General features: G+C 23.1%; 1 protein-coding gene across 3 annotated transcripts; it reads left to right on the forward strand.

The window, feature by feature from the left end:
* The first annotated feature begins 5497 nt into the window (after positions 1 to 5497).
* LOC149513445 (N-terminal acetyltransferase A complex auxiliary subunit NAA15-like) lies at positions 5498 to 13474 on the forward strand. Of its 3 annotated transcripts, XM_089748571.1 has the most exons (9): positions 5498 to 5716; positions 6753 to 6831; positions 7492 to 7574; positions 7664 to 7810; positions 9379 to 9494; positions 10225 to 10330; positions 11298 to 11369; positions 11471 to 11586; positions 13302 to 13474. In XM_089748571.1, exons 1-6 carry the CDS (start codon positions 5666 to 5668, stop codon positions 10328 to 10330), a joined length of 582 nt encoding a protein of 193 aa, XP_089604697.1. In that variant the 5' UTR covers positions 5498 to 5665; the 3' UTR covers positions 11298 to 11369; positions 11471 to 11586; positions 13302 to 13474. The 3 variants fall into 3 exon arrangements, with proteins under 3 accessions (XP_089604697.1, XP_089604695.1, XP_089604698.1); XM_089748569.1 differs by having other exon boundaries at positions 11471 to 13474; XM_089748572.1 differs by lacking the exons at positions 11298 to 11369; positions 11471 to 11586; positions 13302 to 13474 and having other exon boundaries at positions 10188 to 10302.
* The last annotated feature ends 6120 nt before the right edge of the window (positions 13475 to 19594 follow it).

Here is a 19594-nt window from a genome sequence, read left to right on the forward strand (position 1 = left end):
ATTAGATATCTAATTAGTATAAATAAACATAACATCTTCCATTTCTAATGAAGTCAAAGTCTCATTCAACAATGTTTAATAATAAGGTGATATACTTTTAAGTTAAACACAAGCAACATGCCACATATATAGAGAACAATGCTATTTTAGAAATAAAGACAATCAAACTTGAACTTCATCATTTAAGACCATAATGAACTACAAATCCTAAAATAAAAAGATTTAAGGCAAAGACTGCCCACAAGATAAATCTAATCACATCCATTGCCATCCATATATCAATTGAACCTCAAGCTCACAAATCAAACATTAGAAATGTTTAACTCAAAACCCAAAGATATGAAAGTATAAGACTTTTAAGAACCTAAAGAGAAATTAAAACTAAAGCAACAAAAACTTAACAAGAAAAGATTAGAATGAAAGGCCAAAGATAAGAAGTAGTTTTGCATCTCAACATAAATATACAACAATTAAAAATAAAAATAAAATAAAAGATAACCCAATTAAAAATAAAAATAAAAGGTAAAATAAAATAAGAAAAATATTAAAATGAAAGAAAAAAGATAAAGTAAAGTTCTAAAACAAGAAATAAATAAATAAATAAAAGGAAAAAGAAATTAAGAATGAACAAAAAGGTAAGAAAATGAAAAAATAACAAATCAAAATAAAAAAAAAAAACAAATAAAAATTTCAAAAATGAAAAGGGATGACAAAATAAAAAAAAATTAGTTTAGAAAATACAAGAAAATATATATATAAGAAGTAATAAGAAAAATTAACAAAGGAAAAAAGTTAATATAAAATAAAAATAAAAACAAAAGAAGAAAGTGCAAAAAAAATGGAAACAAGAAATAAAAAGAAATTTGTGAAAAAAAGAGAAAATCAAGAAAAAAGAAAAAAAGTATATAGAAAATTTTAAAACAAAGAAAAAGGTAAAAACAAAAAAAATATATGAAAGCACATGAAAAATAAGTACAAGAAAAAAAGAAAAATTTAAAAGGAAAAAAGTTAACGAAAAATTATAAAAATGCAATAGAAAATAGCCAACAAATGATAAAATTAAAAAAAAAAAAAAGCAAAAGCAAAGATAAAGAGATGAAAAAAAATCTAAAACATTATAAAAAATTTATGAAAATATAAATAAAAAAATAAAAAAAGAAAAAATATTAAAGTAAAAGAAAAAAAGATAAATAAAGTACAAACAAAGAAAAAAATAATAACAATAAGAAAAAATTTTAAAATATACAAAAATACAATAAAAATAAAAAAAGTGAGAAATGAAAAAAATAATGACTCAAAAATAAAAATAAAAAAAGGAAAAGGAAAAGGAATGACAAAATGAAATAAATTAGTGTGAAAAATACAAAAAAGTTGAAAAAAAAAGAAAATAGTATAAAAATCAAAGACAAAAAAATTAAAAAAGAGAAAAGTTAATATAAAATAAAAGTGAAAACCAAAGAAGGAAGTGCAAAAAAATAACAATAAAAAGAAATTTGTGAAAAAAAATTAAAAAAGAAAGAAAAGAATAAAAATAAAAACAAAGAAAAAATGAAAGCATATGAAAAAATAAGTAAAAAGAAAGAAAATGTTATAAGAAAAAAAGTTATTGAAAAATAATAAAATAGAACAAGAAATGAGAAAATAAAAAAATAAAAAAAAGGTTCAAAAAATAAAAAATAAAAAAATTCAAAACTTTATAATTTTATTTTAAAAATAGAAATAAAAAAGGAAAAAATAAAATAAAATACTAATGAAAAAGCAATAAAAATAAGAAAACAATTAGAAATAAACAAAAAAAAATAAAAATTAACAAATCAACAAAATAATAAAAAAATGAATAAAAATTTAAAAAATAAACAAGAATGTCAAAATAGAAAAAAACTTTTAGTTTAGAAAATACAAAGAAAAACAAAAAAAAAAAACAAATATGAAAAAAATATAAAAAATCAAAGAAAAGTTAACACAAAATATAAAAAAAAATGAAGTGTGAAAAAAGATATAAGAAAAAGTAAAAAAATAAAAAAAATGAAAATACTAAATATATAAAATAAAATCAAAATAAAAAAACAAAATAAAATTTTCAAAAATGAAATGGGATGACAAAATAGCAAGCAAAAAAAAAAAAATATATATATATATATATATAAGAAGTAATAAGAAAACTTAACAAAAGAAAAAAGTTAATACAAAATAAAAATAAAAACAAAACAAAAAAGTGCAAAAAAAAAAAATGAAAACAAGAAATAAAAAGAAATTTGTGAAAAAAAGCGAAAAATATGAAAAATAAAAATATGAAAAGACAAATATGAAATAAAACAAAAAGAAAAAAAAGGTATATAGAAAATTTTAAAACAAAGTAAAAGGTGAAAACAAAAAAATATGAAAGTACATAAAAAAATAAGTAAAAAAATAGAAGAAAAATTTAAAAGGAAAAAAAGTTAACGAAAAATTATAAAAATGCAATAGAAAATAGCCAACAAATGATAAAATAAAAAATCCAAAACCTTATAAAAATTTATGAAAATATAAATAAAAAAGAAATAAAAAATAAACCAAAAAAATAAAAATAAAAATAAAAATAAGAAAAAATATTAAAGCAAAAGAAAAAAGATAAATAAAGTACAAAAAAAAGAAAAAAAACCAATACCAATAGGAAAAGAAAAAAATTAAAAATATACAAAAATATAATAAAAATAAAAAAAAATGAGAAATGAAAAAATAACGACTCAAAAATAAAAATAAAAAATGAATAACAATTTCAAAAATGAAAAGGAATGACAAAATGAAAAAAAATAATGAGAAAACAATATAAAAAATCAAAGACAAAAAAATTTAAAAAAGAGAAAAGTTAACATAAAATAAAAATGAAAACCAAAGAAGGAAGTGCCAAAAAAAAGTATAAGAATTTAAAAACGCAAATAAGAAATAAAAAAAAATAAGAAAAGCAAGAGAAGAATAAAAATAAAAAAAAATGAAAGCATATGAAAAAATAAGTAAAAGGAAAGAAAATTTTGTAGGAAAAAAAGTTATTGAAAAATAATAAAATAGGACAAGAAATGAGTAAATAAAAAAATAAAAAGATAAAAAACCAAAAAATAAAAAAATTTAAAACTTTATAAAAATTTTTTAAAATATAAATAAAAAAGGAAAAATAAAATAAAATACAGATAAAAAAGCAATAAAATAATAAAAGTAATTAGAAATAAACAAAAAAAATAAAAAATTAACAAATCAACAAAATAATAAAAAAAGATAAAATGATTAAAATTTTCAAAAATAAATAGGAATGTCAAAATAGAAAAAACTTTTAGTTTAGAAAATACAAAGAAAAACAAAAAAAATAAATATAGAAAAAAAGATATAAAAAACGAAAGAAAAGTTAATACAAAATATAATAAAAACAAAATGAAATGAGAAAAAAGATATAAAAAAAGTTATAAAAAAAATGAAAATACTAAATATATAAAATAAAATCAAAATAAAAAAATTTTCAAAAATGAAAAGGGATGACAAAATAGAAAAAAATTTAGTTTAGAAAATACAAGCAAAAAAATATATATATAAGAAGTAATAAGAAAACTTAACAAAGGAAAAAAGTTAAAACAAAACAAGGAAGTGCAAAAAAAAAAAAATGGAAACAAGAAATAAAAAGAAATTTGTGAAAAAATGAAAAAAACAAGAAAAAAAATAAAAATTAGAAAACCTACCCATTTCTTCTTAACTTCTTTTTTCCTTTTGGTTATTTTATTGCCAAAATCTCATCTACTTTCATGTACATGTTACACCCATTCTTTCTACTTGTGAAGTATGGCTTTTCATGATTCTGTGGGTATGGCTATTGAGAGATTATTTCTTCAGGCTACCTCTCGTTCTTTTTTTCCTCCACTGTTTATATTTTGCTCTTTCCTTGCCACGAAATTGTTTTGATCGTTACTGTTTTTGAGTACTCCATCTGCTCTTCACCATGTTGTAAATCGAAAATTTTCAAACTAAAGTTGGAATATTTGGTGGCTTTGCCGTACTTGACAATGAAAATTTCTTCTTTCATCATATATGATAGTAGAAAAAATAATCTTTATAATGAACATACTTGCCCCAGCTCTTACTTTGATCTTGTTATCAAATTATTAGGGATAACAACAGGTTGGATTAGGGCATCCTCTAAGCTGGTTTAGGTAGTATGTATTTGGATGGTAAGATTAGGACATCCTAAAAGTCGGTTTGGGTAGTATGGCTTGGACGGTATTCCGATAGTAAAATATTATAATTCGTTGTAGGTTGCCATAAAGTTCGGATAGTGTTTTAAGGGTACTAATTATCCGAACTTGATTATAAATAATAATATTTTAATATTACAGATTTATTTAAAAATTATTTATTATGAAGGCAATACTTAAATTAATTCATTAAGTGTTCTAATTTATAATTTTAGCTTTTATTTATTTTATATGGATTATTTTCATTTATTAATTTAATTTCTTTTAATAATATTTTTTAAACTCAATTTTAAATTTGAATTTAAATTTTAAATTTTAACTTAATAAATGAATATTTAATGAGTTTGAATAATAATGGGTTTTTTTTATATATTATGTGAGTTAGATTTAGATAATAAAATTAAAAATTATTTGAGTATTTATTGAATTCAAATATTTTAATAAATAAAAAAATTTGAATACTTAAAATTAACATATATCCTATCTATTGTCATTCATAAGATTCGTAACACAATTTATAAAGCAAGCTTCCCTGCTAGTTTCAAACCGAAGAAAAACATGTTCTATTTCTTCCTCTAGAATCATCATAAGAATTAAAATATTTTTGTGATCTTTGATTTAACATGTAATGCAAAGATAATATGATTATTTAAAATGGCAAATTTTGGTATTCACTCTATTTTTGTTTAGCTATTATTTGAAGTGAAAGTTTTCTCCAATTGTTTCCGATTAGTTTGTACTTTGAAACAGCTTACTTGCATGATATCAAAACATCAAACATATTTTATTAGTGATTGAGGTTGTCTTTTAGTATGTCGAATTCAAAAACAAGCCAAAGTGACCTTTTTAATTGATATCTGATACTAACATAGATGATTAGAAAATGATTGGGCCTACGAAAAAAGACAAGGAGAGAATTATAAAATTAAGTACTTCATAAAAATATTTATTATTTGATTTTATAATAAAATAATTAATAAAAATATTTATAAGTAAAATTAATAAAAAGTTAAAATTACATCTCAATATTTAAATGTACATATATTTTGATTAAATGTATATGTAACATAAAATAATCATTTAAATTTTAAATTAACACCTATTAAACATTAAAGTGATAAAAATAAATTATATTTTTATTAATTTTATATGTTAAATTATGATATCAATTAATAAAAATTTGTGAGATCACCTTTTAGTAAATTTTCTGTCAAACAAATGAACCAACGGCCCATATATATTAATCAAAAAGTTATTTATTTATTCCTTTTAATTTTACTTTTGTTCAAGCTTCTTGTTGACCGTAGGGTTGAAGCAGCAGATAACGCCACCACTCTATTCTCTCTCTTGCAAGCCCCTAACTCTCACTTCATCATGTCTCAATCTTCTCATTTTTTTTCTCTTACGATTCTTGTTTTTCTTCTAAAATTTTCTAATTTTCTTCAACAATGGGAGCTTCGTTGCCTCCAAAGGAAGCTAATCTCTTCAAACTCATTGTCGTAAGGCTTCGATTCTCTTTTCTCTCTCATTTTTCAGTTCGTATCTACGTATTTCTAGTTGGTATTTATACTTGTATTTTGCTTTCTTATTTTTTGTTTATTCGATCGCACTTCTTTTTTCTTTTTGTTCTTTGCTTGCAAAACCCTAGCTGGATACTGGTCTGTTTGCTTGCTGAGAAAATCGGTGGATATCAATTATAAATGGAAATTTGGACTAGATAAGCTTGTTTGTCAATTAGGTTTTTGCTTTTGGGCAATTTTTCGTATAAATTAAGTTCATTTTCTTTGTTCTGTTTAGCGATTGAAGCTTAATTAAGTTTATTGCTTTGCTTAATTTAGGTCAATGAATTCGATTTTGTTGAAAAGCAACTTTAAAAAATTGAATTTTGCTTTGACCTTTTTTTTTTTAAAGTAAGGATGCTCGTTGTGCTTTCCTTTTGCTGATAATTCATTTGTATCATCACGGAGAAAATTAGAGAAATGAAAATAAAAGGGTTTGGTGACTCTTCCTACTTTAGTAATTTCTCTTGCATGTTGCCAACTTTTTAAAATGGGAATTTTGTTGGTTCCTAATGGGAAACAATTGTGGCATTTTGGCTTTGATGCACATAAGCATTCAAGACAATAACAAACTTTGTGAAACAATCTATTTAAGAATTTGATAAATTGACTGGGACAATTTTTAATGTAATTGTAGGCTTTGCAGGTTAAACTTGAATATTTATATATTTTAAGAACTTGTTCGTATTAGATATAGAATAGCAACATTTGGATGTTTTCCACACGCTATTGAGAGTTTTCCCCCCTTCCCTCTTATTTCTCCTAATTTATAGTGAAAACTAGAGTTTTGACGGGTGAATTCTTACTCTATTTTAACTTCTATAGTAATGGACTCTTGACACAGTTTTTTTGCCTGATTTTTATGTAACTAATTTTTATCTGTTATTATACTCTAGCTAATTCTCATAACTGAATTTTTATTGCTTTGGAGGTCCATGTGCTATTGCTAAAGCTCTTGTATATTTTATCATTGCAGAAATCATATGAAACTAAACAGTACAAGAAAGGACTGAAGGCTGCAGATGCAATACTGAAAAAGTTTCCTGACCATGGAGGTAGTTTAATTTTAAGCACTTATTTATTTATTTGTTTTTGGCTGAGAGGCACTTATTGTTTAGTGTTTATGTTTGCATGGTTCTTGTAAATGTACCTATATAAAGATGCAAGAACTCTGAAACAAAAAGAACTTTACACTTTAGAGGAAAAAGGGGCTGTCACTAGATAGTTTATGTTGTTATCAAGGTTATTGGTTTCAATAATCCTTACAAGAATGCCTCTAAGTTGACATGATTGTTTCTGTAGACTGTATGTTCCTTTCTCATGTCTTATGATTGATGTCATTTGCATTTTTGAAAGCACTAGCTGTATAGTGACTAGTCCATGATTTATGATGGTTCTAGAGATAAGTGGAACATTCTAGCAGTATCAATGTGGAGATATTCTCTATCAACTGAATATATTGCATTAATTTCGGGTATACAACTACATTTTTAACCTATACAGTTTGAAATCTGCAATATTTGAATACCTTCTTCATCTTGGTTGGGTTTTGTGAATATTCATTAGTGTGCGGTATTGGTAGAGTGTAGTAGCGTTTTGTTTAATATATCCATCCTTTTAATATGCAGTTTCCAAGTAATATTTTATGCTATCTGGTAACTGTTTGTTTGTTGTGTTTGTATGTTGTCATATGGGCTTTTATTCATTATTGTCAGAAACATTGTCAATGAAGGGGTTAACCTTAAATTGCATGGATTGGAAAACTGAAGCTTATGAGCTTGTTCGGCTAGGTGTAAAGGTTATCTTATTTATTTTCTTTTGGTTGCTATAATGTCAAAGCAGTGTCACTTTTTCCAACATTGTTTTCATGTTTGTGTCTTAATGTAGAATGATGTAAAAAGTCATGTTTGCTGGCACGTTTATGGTCTCTATCGGTCAGATAGAGAATACAGGGAGGCTATCAAATGCTATTGCAACGCATTGAAAATAGATCCAGACAACATTGAAATACTACGGGACTTGTCACTCTTGCAGGTATACCTTATTTACCTTCCTTCTCTATGATTTGTACATCTAGACTCAGTGTTAAATCTAAGATGTTTATCTGTTGTATGCTTAATGTTAAGTAAGAACACTTACTTGTCATGGTATTTTTCTAACATTTAAAGGAGTTTCTCTGTATAAGATTTCTTGTAAGCTTTGTGGTTTGCCTAAAAGATTTTTCAGATTCCATTGTAGAATTTGAGAATCTTAAGTATTAGGGTACTTATAGGCAAGTCAATATTGCAACTAAAATAGTTTGGTGCCAACTTTTGTGCAACTGTAAGTTTCGTGGTAGTTGGTAGGGGCAAGTTCATTGTGGTAACTTAATATAACTGGATGAAAACACCAAGATCAGCTACATAGTTAGTAGTGAAGTGAAAATGAAATTTATGAAATTTGAAGCTGTTTAGTTGCTTGACGGAATCTACTAGTAGATGGATAGAAAAGGCATAATTATATTAAGATAGTAACAAAAGAGACGAAGATATATGGCTTAAAACAGAGGAATGGAATATGGAGATAACTCAACTAAAAGGGAGAGGCTGTATGAGACCATGAAAAAAACATCTTCTTAAACACTTAGAAAGTAGATGAGTCAGCTAGTTTTATAACTTTGAAAATTTAGATCATAGTTTTGGTAGAAACAATTTATGGCTTTAGGGGAAGGAAAAGGATAAAACAGACATCATCTGATATTCTGGCAGCAGATTAATATGAGAGATGGTTCAGATTTAGTATCTTAATTGAAGGTTTTGTTTTGAGGCATACGCAAAAATAAAACATAAGTAATATAATCAGAAGCAACCAGTCTGATTTGATCCTTTCGTTCTCATTATACTGTAACAAGCAACCACCTTGAATTGATAGTTTCTGGTCTACTGCCACAGATCCTTTTTCTCTCTCATTCTACTAGTTCCTTAATGGTTGAAAGTGTTTATAGAATGACAAGTAATATAATCAGAATCAAACAGTCTGATTTGATCCTTTCATTCTCATTATCCTGTAAGAATCAACCACCTTGAATTGATACTTTCTGGTCTACTGCCACAGAACCTTTTTCTCTCTCATTCTACTAGTTGCTTAATGGTTGAAGGTTTTAACATGAATGACCTTTGCAATTAGAAAGTGTTTATACTTTCTGGATCAGATCTGGTTCAGTTCTTCTCTTAACTTCATCTGCACATGTGCCTTACTGCTCCAGAATAGTAACAAAAGTCGGCGTCTTTGATACTGAAATTGATGATTTTCATTTCTATTACTCCCTTGATGCTTTAGCGCTTGCCATATTATGGATTCTTAACTCATGATTTCAGATGATTAAGTCATTTGTTGGCATTAACTTATTTGTGCCCCCCCCCCCCCCCCCTTTTTATTTATGGTTTATATGCCTTGAAAAGTTAAAGGAAAAAGTATGAAGATGATGAGCATTTGTCTTTCTACTAAGATATGAAGTTTGAGAGAAATTTTTTGGATTTGATCATGGTTTTGTATTTTCTCATTGTCATGTTTCAGGTTATTTCAGAAATTATTACATTTATATTTTATCTTTTGCATTGCAGGCACAAATGCGAGATTTGACAGGATTTGTTGATACAAGACAACAACTTTTGCATTTGAAACCAAATCATTGCATGAACTGGATTGGCTTTGCTGTAGCCCACCATTTAAACTCAAAGTACTTGTCCTTTATTTTTTTCTTAAAAAAATTTGTTCCAATTCTTATGTTAACTTTCACCAATTTCTGTTGACTTTTATTTTGTGAAACATGTTTTAGAGTGTTGTTATTGTTATGTATACTTGAAGGTCCAAATTGAAGGGCCTTTTGGTATTGAAAGTTGAAATATTTGTTGATATAATGAAAGCCTTTCTTTAAATTAAATGCTTAATCAGGACTTAATGTTTCTAATTATATGATCAAATGGGTGCTAACATGGATGAAATTACTGTTGATTTTTAACACGTGGTTAATATTGTTTGTATGACTTCAACTAAACATCCAATAAGATATCAAACTTCTTTTATGACAATATATGGTGGGTGTAGAATGTGTTAAAGATGTTACTAATATGTACAGATAGGTGGGTCGATAGATAGGTACCCTACTATTCTAAGCTGGTTGCACTTGCATTTATGAAATTTGGTTGCCAATTAGCCTTTTACAAACAATGCCTAGTTAACTGCAGAGTTCTGTTGTTTTTGCTATAGTTTTATATGGAGACAATGATGATGCCATATTTTCATTTGGCTTTATATATGAATGAATTGAAGTTGTTGGCACAACAGTTATGAGGGTTTTTCCTTTTCTGTCCCTGTCTTAGCCAAGTAGTTCTAAGTGAATGAAGTCTTATTAATTTCATTCATCCTTTAGGTATTTATGCTGTATTCCTTTTTTTGGTTGATATTAGTGGTGCAAAAGCAGTTGAAATTTTGGAAGCATTTGAAGGGACATTAGAAGATGATTATCCACCAGATAATGAACGTTGTGAGCATGGTGAAATGCTTTTATATTAGGTATTGGTTATGTACTTCAACTCTTTTTTTTTGCATGCATATGTATGTGGGATGTGGCTGTAATTTCACATGAGTTGACTTCATTATACAGACATTCAAAATTTTAGAATTTATACTAAAGTATAATGGGAGTGACTGATTTGGTGTCACTTGTTAACCAGATGCCAACACAGTTAGTGAAATTATCCATAAATCAAATAAAGTAATTAAATATACGAAAATTAAAGATTTTTAATGCCTTTACCTTCTTTATAAATGTGGTCCCATTTTTGAATTAATTCTAATTTTTTTCACATGCAATTAGAAAACCTACCCATTTCTTCTTAACTTCTTTTTTCCTTCTGCTTATTTTATTGCCAAAATCTCCGTCTACTTTCATGTACATGTTACACCCATTCTTTCTACTTGTGAAGTATGGCTTTTCATGATTCTGTGTATGGCTGATAAGTTAAATTAAATCATCTCCAAGTTTACTTTAATCTGAGATGGAGGACTAACTAGTGGCCTATAGTGGTATTTGGCATCTATAAGATATTTAATTCTTGATGTATTCATGTTAGAGAGAAATATGGCTTGTTCACTAATTGTTGGGCCTTCTACAAGTAATCATATCTGTGGTGTTTGTACTTAGCAGCTCTGAATCTTAATAATTGCTAATCTCCAATTTTATGTTCTGTGGAACCATTTCGGAATTTTTGTTTCTGACATCTTAATAAATTAGTCTATCTTTCTTTTTGACTACTCTTTTTTGGTTTAACACCATTAACATGATTTGAAAACAGCTTAACCAATTGGACAAGTACCTACAAGCCTTAGCCCTTGCAGTAGCATTTATTTCTTTAATAATATATTGGCATAGAAATATGCATAACTACATTCATTATGCATAATGGATGCTGTACATCTAGACTAGTGGTGCCCCCTGCTGCTTTTCTGATGTTTATGAGGGTATGGTATTTTTCTCCAGATCTCTTTGCTAGAGGAATCTGAGTTTCTTGAGAGAGCACTTGAGGAATTGTATAAGAAAGAACCAAAAATAGTAAGTGTCAAATGTATAATGCCTGAATACTTTTAACACTAAAAATTTTGTAAGTTTTGAATTTTTGGACATTAAAATTCTAACCAATTCTATTATTCTAGGTTGATAAATTGACTTATAAAGAACAAGAGGTTTCTCTCCTGGTGAAACTTGGATGCCTAGAAGAAGGTGCCAATATTTACAAGGCTTTACTTACCATGAACCCTGACAATTACAGGTGAGTCTTATGCATTTGGTACTCTTTTGAAACACCTAGTTAAGCTCATTAATAAATCTTTCATAGCAAAGAATATTAGTCAACTCTTTCCTTTTATATAGCACTTCTTGAAGTTATAATTGACTTCTTTTTCTCAATGCCGTGGTGTATTATTATTGTAGGAAATGAAGAATAATTAATATTCTGAATAGTTTGTGTGTTTAAATATATTTTTTTTGGGCTAATAGGTTTTTCAATTCTTCTTGTAGTAACACCCAAATTCCTTTACCTATGTTAGAACTTTATGAAGGGTTAAAAGAATGGTAGAAATAGTCATTATTTTTTATGTTCTATTTTCGTTGGTGCTTTAAGCTTGAAACTAATCAGTGTGTATCCCTTATGTCACAAATTCAATCGTTTTTTAGTTTTAAATTTTGTTTCTTTAAGCTTTTGCTTATACTTGTGCATGTTACATTTACATCATGGTATCTTTACATAAAATGAGGTTATTTTTTTTTTTTTCATTCTTGGGATTGTTTTATATCTCTCTGTCCTGTCAAGCCCTTTGCTTAGCTCTTTTAGTAAAAAGAAGCATTATGCACCACCTCATATATAAATATAATTAAAAATAGCAAAGCAACTATGAGCAGAACTGTAATTCTATACTCCTATATGTGTCAACAGTCTCTTGGGTGCTTTCTCAGATTGGGAAATGAGGAAAATTCTTTTACAGAACTGTTAAATTATGTCTCTTCACTCCGTATATGCTTATATATCGGTGCAATTTATTGCTATTGATGAAGTTGTTTGAGAATGCATTAGGAGAATGTACTACAAAAGAAATTCCTGGGTTGTGGTTTCTTCATTCATGAGTGTGCCTAGTTGTCATCTGTTTGTCTCTTTGAAGCTATATGGGCTATGTGCTCCAAGCATACCTTGCAGGATAGAAGGAATTAAAGTTTCAAAATTTCTATGTCTGTGTGTTTGTTGGTTTTATTCTGCAAGTTGGCTTCTAGATTTCATTCCCATAGCTTCTGGTTAATGTCTAATTTTTTGTTGTAGTGCTTTTGACTTGCTGGAGTTTAATCTGAACTTCAATTAATATTTAATCTCTTATGCTTTAACATTCCATTTAAATTTTAGTTTTATCTTTTGTGTACAGATTGTAGTTTTGTAAACTTTTCTTAATTGTGGTTGCATTTAGTAGTCTATATGGAAATTAGTTGATCGTGTACTCCGAACACGATTTGCTAGAGAGAGGAATTAGAGATTGTATAGCAGTGTACTCCAAATTTGTATGGTTGAGTTTTTTATTTTTTTATTTTGCTTGTTCAACTCTGTTGCATGACAAATTGTAATCTTAGGTTTAATTTCAAAAACTTAATCCAGCCTAGCACTGAAGATGAGTGCTTACAATGAAGAGTACCTCTTTCTTCTTGTGTTGTGTTTTGATTCTTCTTGTTTTGCTGATTTCACTTTATTTTGTTGCATGAGGGATTACTTTCTTAAGATTAATTTCATAAACTTAAATCTAGTTAAGCACTGAGATGGAAGATTGCCTCTTTCTTATTGGATTCTTTGAAAATCTATGATCTTGCATAGAATTTTTGTTGTATTGTATGGTAACTTTCGATGATAACTGTACTTGTTCTAGTACATTTCAGATCATGAAGAGTTTGATTAAAGTTGCTAAAATTCTATGTTTCTGATTATAATATAGACTTTCTTTTCTTAAGGAACACTGTTATTATTGGAAGCACCCTGACTTATGATGTGGTTGGTGGCTGTTGTTTTTTAACGTTGGTATATAATTGTTGTATATTTATGTTGAGATGCAAACTACCTCTTATCTTTGGCCTTTCATTATAGTCTTTTCTTGTTAAGTTTTTGTTGCTTTGGTTTTAATTTCTCTTTAGGTTCTTAAAGGCCTTCTACTTTCGTATCTTTTGGGTTTCGAGTTAAAACATTTATAATGTTTGATTTGTGAACAATGGATGTGATTAGGTTTATTTTGCAGGCAGTCTTTGCCTTGAATCTTTTTGCTTTAGGATTAGTTCATTATGGTCTTAAATCATGAAGTTCAAGTTTGATTCTTTATTTCTAAAATAGCATTGTTCTCTATATATGTGGCATGTTGCTTGTGTTTTAACTTAAATGCAGATCACCCTATTATTAAACATTGTTGAATGAGACTTTGACTTCATTAAAAATAGAAGGTGTTATGTGCATGTATATTAATTAGATATCTAATTAAGATCTTGTATTTTATTTTGAAATTTGTTTTTATTTATCGTGTATTTTATTTAATTAACAAAATTATATTGTATAATATTTATCTTTTATTTAATACAATTTGGATTATTTTATTTATTACTTATTATTTATTTTATTTATTATTTATTATTTTTCTATCTTTTTTTCTTTTTTTTTTTATTTTATCATTGTTGGTTATTATCTGTTGCATTTTTATAAATTTTCATTAACTTTTTTTCATTTTTTATTTTTTTCTTGCTTTTTCTTATATCTTTTTGTTCACACTTTTTTTTTATTTCTTCTTTACAATTTTAAAATCTCAGATTTTTTTTTTTTTTTGCATTTCCTTTCATTTTTATTTATATTTACTATTGACTTTTATTTTATTTTTTATCTTTGATTTTTTTATATCTTTTTTTTTCTATATTTATTATATATTTTTTTGTATATTCTAAACTAAAAGTTTTTTCTATTTTATATTTGAAATTTTTATTCATTTTGTCTTTTTATATATTTTTTATTTTCTTACTTTTTATTTTTTGTTTTTGTTTATTTTTAATTGTTATTTTTTTAGTATTTTATTTTATTTTATTCTTTTATATTAATATTTTCTCTTAATTTATTTTTTCTTTTATTTTTTATTTATATTTTAAAAAATTTGTATAAACTTCAAAAAAATTTTATTTTTATTTTGTGAATTTTTTTATTTTATTTTCTTATTTTGTCTTTTTTTTTGCTATTTTTTGTTCTATTTTATAATTTTTCAATAACTTTTTTCGTTTAAATTTTTTTTCTTTTTTCTTATCTTTTTCATATGCTTTTATTTTTTATTTGTTTTAATTTTTTCATTATTTTAAAATTTTTTATTTTTTTTTATTTCAAATCTTTTGTCTTTTCATTTTTATTCTTTTTCTTGCTTTTCTAATTTTTTTTGCAAATTTCTTTTTATTTCTTATTTGTGTTTTTAAATTCTCATACTTTTTTTTTTTTGCATTTTCTTTGGTTTTCATTTTTATTTTGCATTAACTTTTCTCTTTTTTAGTTTTCTATCTTTGATTTTTTATATTGTTTTCTTATTATTTCTTATATGTTTTTCAATTTCTTTTGTATTTTTTAAACTATTTTTTTTTCATTTTGTCATTTCTTTTCATTTTTCAAATTTTTATTCAATTTTTATCTTTTTTATTTTCTTACTTTTTATATTTTTTATTATATTTTTGTTTATTTTTTCTTTTCTTATTGGTATTGATTTTTTTCTTTTTTTTTGTACTCTATTTATCTTTTTTCTTTTGCTTTAATATTTTTTCTTATTTTATTTTTATTTTGGTTTATTTTTTATTTTTTATTTATATTTTCATAAATTTTTATAATATTTCGGATTTTTTTTCTTTTTTTTAATTTATAATTGTTGGTTATTTTCTATTGCATTTTTTTAATTTTTCATTAACTTTTTTTCTTTTTATTTTTTTTCTTTTTCTTTACATATTTTTTTTGTTTGCGCTTTTTTCTTTGTTTTAAAATTTTCTATGAACTTTTTTTTTCTTTTTGTTCTATAAACTAAATTTTTTTCTATTTTGTCATTTTTTCTTCATTTTTGAAAATTTTTTTATTTTTTGTATTTTTTTTGACTCGTTAGTTTTTCATTTTTTTACTTTCTTATTTTTTTTCTATTTTGTGCTTTTGTTTATTTTTAATTTTTTTTCCTTTTTTAGTACTTATTTTATCTTTTTCCTTTTGTCTTAATATTTTTTAATTTTATTTTCCTTTTATTTTTTATTTTTGTTATTTTATAAAAATTTTATAATTTTATGGATATTAAAATATTGTTGATAAGACTGTAACTTCATTAGAAATGGAAGGTGTTATGTGTACGTATACTAATTAGATATTTAATTAACATCTTGTATTTTATCTTGAAAATTGTTTTTATTTATTATGTAATTTATCTAATTAACAAAATTATCTTGTATAATATTTAATACCATTTGAATTATTTTGTTTATTGCTTATTATTTTATTTATTATATTGGATTGTATAATATTTATCTTTTATTTAATACAATTTATTAAGAGATAATAATTATCTTTGTTATTTTCTTTTGAAATTTTATTGGCTTATATATAATAACACTAGTTTGGAATTGTTATATCTATTAGTATTTACTTCATGTATCTATATTTTTACATTTTTAACGATTTAAAAATTTTAAATTTAAATCAATAAATTCAAATCAAAATATTTTGCATCTAAACTTTCAAATTCAAATTAAGTTTTAAAACATAAATTAAAGATTGAATTTTGTAGAAATTTTTAATTTCTTTATTTATTTCCTTTTTTTAGCTTTTTGTTTTTTTACATTTTATACATTTTCTTAATTTTTCATTTATTATTATTTTGTTATTCAGTATATTTTTCTTTTTTTTTTACAAAATACTTTCTTTCTTGTTTTCATTATATTATTCTTTCACTACATATTTTTCTTTTTTACTTTGATTTTTTTGTTGCTTCAATCTAATTGGTCATTTATATTATTTTTTATTAATTTTTTCTTTTTTTTGTACTTTTTGTATTTTTGTACTTTTTATCTTTTTTTATTTTTTTTTAAGGTTTTTCTTTTTTTTTCTTGGCATTTCCTTTTAATTTGTGTTTTTTTTTTCACACTTCCTTCTTTTGTTTTTATTTTTTATTTTGTATTAACTTTTTTTAAAATTTTTTTATCTTTGATTTTTTATATCTTTATATCTTATTATTTGTTATATTTTTTATTATTTGTTTGTATTTTATAAACTAAAATTTTTTCTATTGTCATTTTTTTCATTTTTATTAGTTTTTGTATTTTTTTTATTTTGTTTTACTCATTTTTTCATTTACTTTTTTATTTTTTTGTTTTGTGTTTTTGTTTATTTTTAATTTTTCTCTTTTTTTAATACTTGTTTTATCTTTTTCCTTTTGCTTTAATACTCTTATTTTATTTTTCTTTTTATTTTTTAGTGTTAATTATTGTTATTTTTTATAAAAATTTTATAATGTTATTGATATTTACTTTCTTTTTTAATCTTTTCTTCTTTTGATTTGTCTCATTTTTTTTTTTTGCTATTATCTATGTTATTTTTATAATTTTTCATTAATTCTTTTTTTCTTTTTCTTTTAACTTATTTGCTCATTTGCTTTCATTTTTTTTATATTTTTTGTATTTGTATTTTTCATTTTTTTCTTGCTTTTTTTTATTTCTTCTTTACAATTTGAAAATCTCATTTTTCTTTTTTTGTGCGCTTTCTTTTGTTTTTATTTATATTTTGTATTGACTTTTATTTTATTTTTTCTTTGATTTTTTATTTCTTATTTTCTACCTTTGTTATATTTTTTTGTTTTTCTTTGTATATTCTAAACTAAAAGTTTTTTCTATTTTCTATTTGAAATTTTTATTCATTTTGTCTTTTTATATATTTTTTATTTTCTTACTTTTATTTTTTGTTTTTGTTTATTTTTATTTTTTTAGTATTTATGTTTTATTTTTCTATTATATTAATATTGTCTATTAATTTATTTTTTCTTTTTTCTTTTATTTATATTTTAAAATTTTTTTATAAAGTTCAAAATTTTTTTATTTTTTCATTTTCTTATTTTTTGTCTTATTTTTTGCTATTTTTTGTTTTATTTTATAATTTTTCAACAACTTTTTTCCTTCAAAATTTTCTTTCTTTTTGCTTATTTTTTTCATATGACTTCATTTTTTATTTGTTTTAAAATTTTTTATATTCTTTTTTTCTTTTTTATTTCAAATATTGGCTTTTCATTTTTATTCTTTTCTTAATTTTTTCACAAATTTTTTTATTTCTTATTTGTGTTTTTAAATTCTTATACTTTTTTTGTTGCATTTTCTTCTTTGGTTTTCATTTTTATTTTGCATTAACTTTTCTTTTTTTTAATTTTTTGTCTTTGATTTCATATATTTTCTTATTATTTCTTATATGTTTTCAATTTTTTGTATTTTTAAAATATTTTTTTCTATTTTGTCATTCCCTTTCATTTTTGAAATTTTTATTCAATTTGTTTTTTTTTTTTTGATTCGTTTTTTATTTTCTTACTTTTTATATTATTTATTGTATTTTTGTTTATTTTTTCTTTTCTTATTGATACTGATTTTTTTTACTTTATTTATCTTTTTTGTTTTGCTTTAATATTTTTTCTTATTTTATTTTTATTTTTTATTTTGGTTTATTTTTTGTTTCTTTATTTATATTTTCATAAATTTTTATAATGTTTTGGATTTTTTTATTTTTTTATCTTTTTTTTTTTTATTTATCGATGTTGGTTATTTTCTATTGTATTTTTATAATTGTTCATTAGCTTTTTTTTCCTTTTAAATTGTTTTTATTTTTTCTTGTTCTTCTAATTTTTTTCACAAAATTCTTTTTATTTCTTGTTTACATTTTTTTACACTTGTTTTGTTTTTATTTTTATTTTGTATTAACTTTTTCCCTTTGTTCATTTTTCTATTTTTAATTTTTTAATTTTTTTATTTTTTTCGTATTACATTTTTTTTGCTTGTATTTTTTAAATTAAATTTTTTTCTACTTTGTCATCCCTTTTCATTTTTTATCTTCAATTTTTTATATCTTTTTATCTTATTATTTGTTATATTTGTTATTATTTGTTTGTATTTAATAAACTAAAATTTTTTCTATTTTGTCATTTTTTCTTCATTTTTGAAATTTTTTATTCGTTTTTATACTTTTCTAATTTTTTCTTTTGACTCATTATTTTTTCGTTTCCTTTTTAATTTTTTTCTCTTTTTTAGTGCTTATTTTATCTTTTTCCTTTTGCTTTAATATTTTCTCTTTTTTTTCCTTTTATTTTTTATTTTTGTTATTTTTGTTTTTTTATAAAAATTTTATAATGTTATGGGCATTAAAACATTGTTGAATGAGACTTTGACTTCATTAGAAATGGAAGGTGTTATGTACATTTATACTAATTAGATATTTAATTAAGATCTTGTATTTTATCTTGAAATTTATTTTTATTTATCGTGTAATTTATCTAATTAACAAAATTATATTGTATAATATTATCTTTTATTTAATACAATTTGGATTATTTTATTTATTATTTTGGATTGTATAAGATTTATATTTTATTTAATACAATTTGTTAAGAGATAATAATTATCTTTGTTATTTTCTTTTGGAATTTAATTGGCTTATATATATATAATAACATTGTTTGGAATTGTTATATCTATCACTATTTACTTCATATATCTATATTTTTAATTTTTTAACAATTAAAAAATTAAAAATTCTAAATTTAAATCAATAAATTCAAATCAAAATATTTTGCATCTAAATTTTCAAATTCAAATTAAGTTTTAAAACATAAATTAAAAATTGAACTTTGTATAGTTTTTTTTATTTCTTTATTTACTTTCTTTTTCTTTTTGTTCTTTTTTTTTTTTACTTTCTACGCATTTTCTTAATTTTTCATTTATTATATATTTGTTATTTAGTATATTTTTCTTTTTTTTATTTTCGTTCTTTTTTTTTTTACAAAATATTTTCTTTCTTGTTTTCATTCTATTACTCTTTCACTACATATTTTTTTTTTTACTTTGATTTTTTTCGTTACTTCAATCTAATTGGTCATTTACATTATTTTTTATTAATTCTTTTTTGTACTTTTACTTTCTATCTTAATTTTTTTTATTTTTTATTTTTTCTTAAGGTTTTTCTTTATTTTTTTTTGGTTTTTTTTTTGCATTTTTTTCTAGTTTGT

The sequence above is a fragment of the Durio zibethinus genome, chromosome 19 (genome assembly GCF_047325235.1).
Source record: "Durio zibethinus cultivar Kanyao isolate XHJ-2024 chromosome 19, ASM4732523v1, whole genome shotgun sequence".
NCBI lineage: Eukaryota > Viridiplantae > Streptophyta > Magnoliopsida > Malvales > Malvaceae > Durio > Durio zibethinus.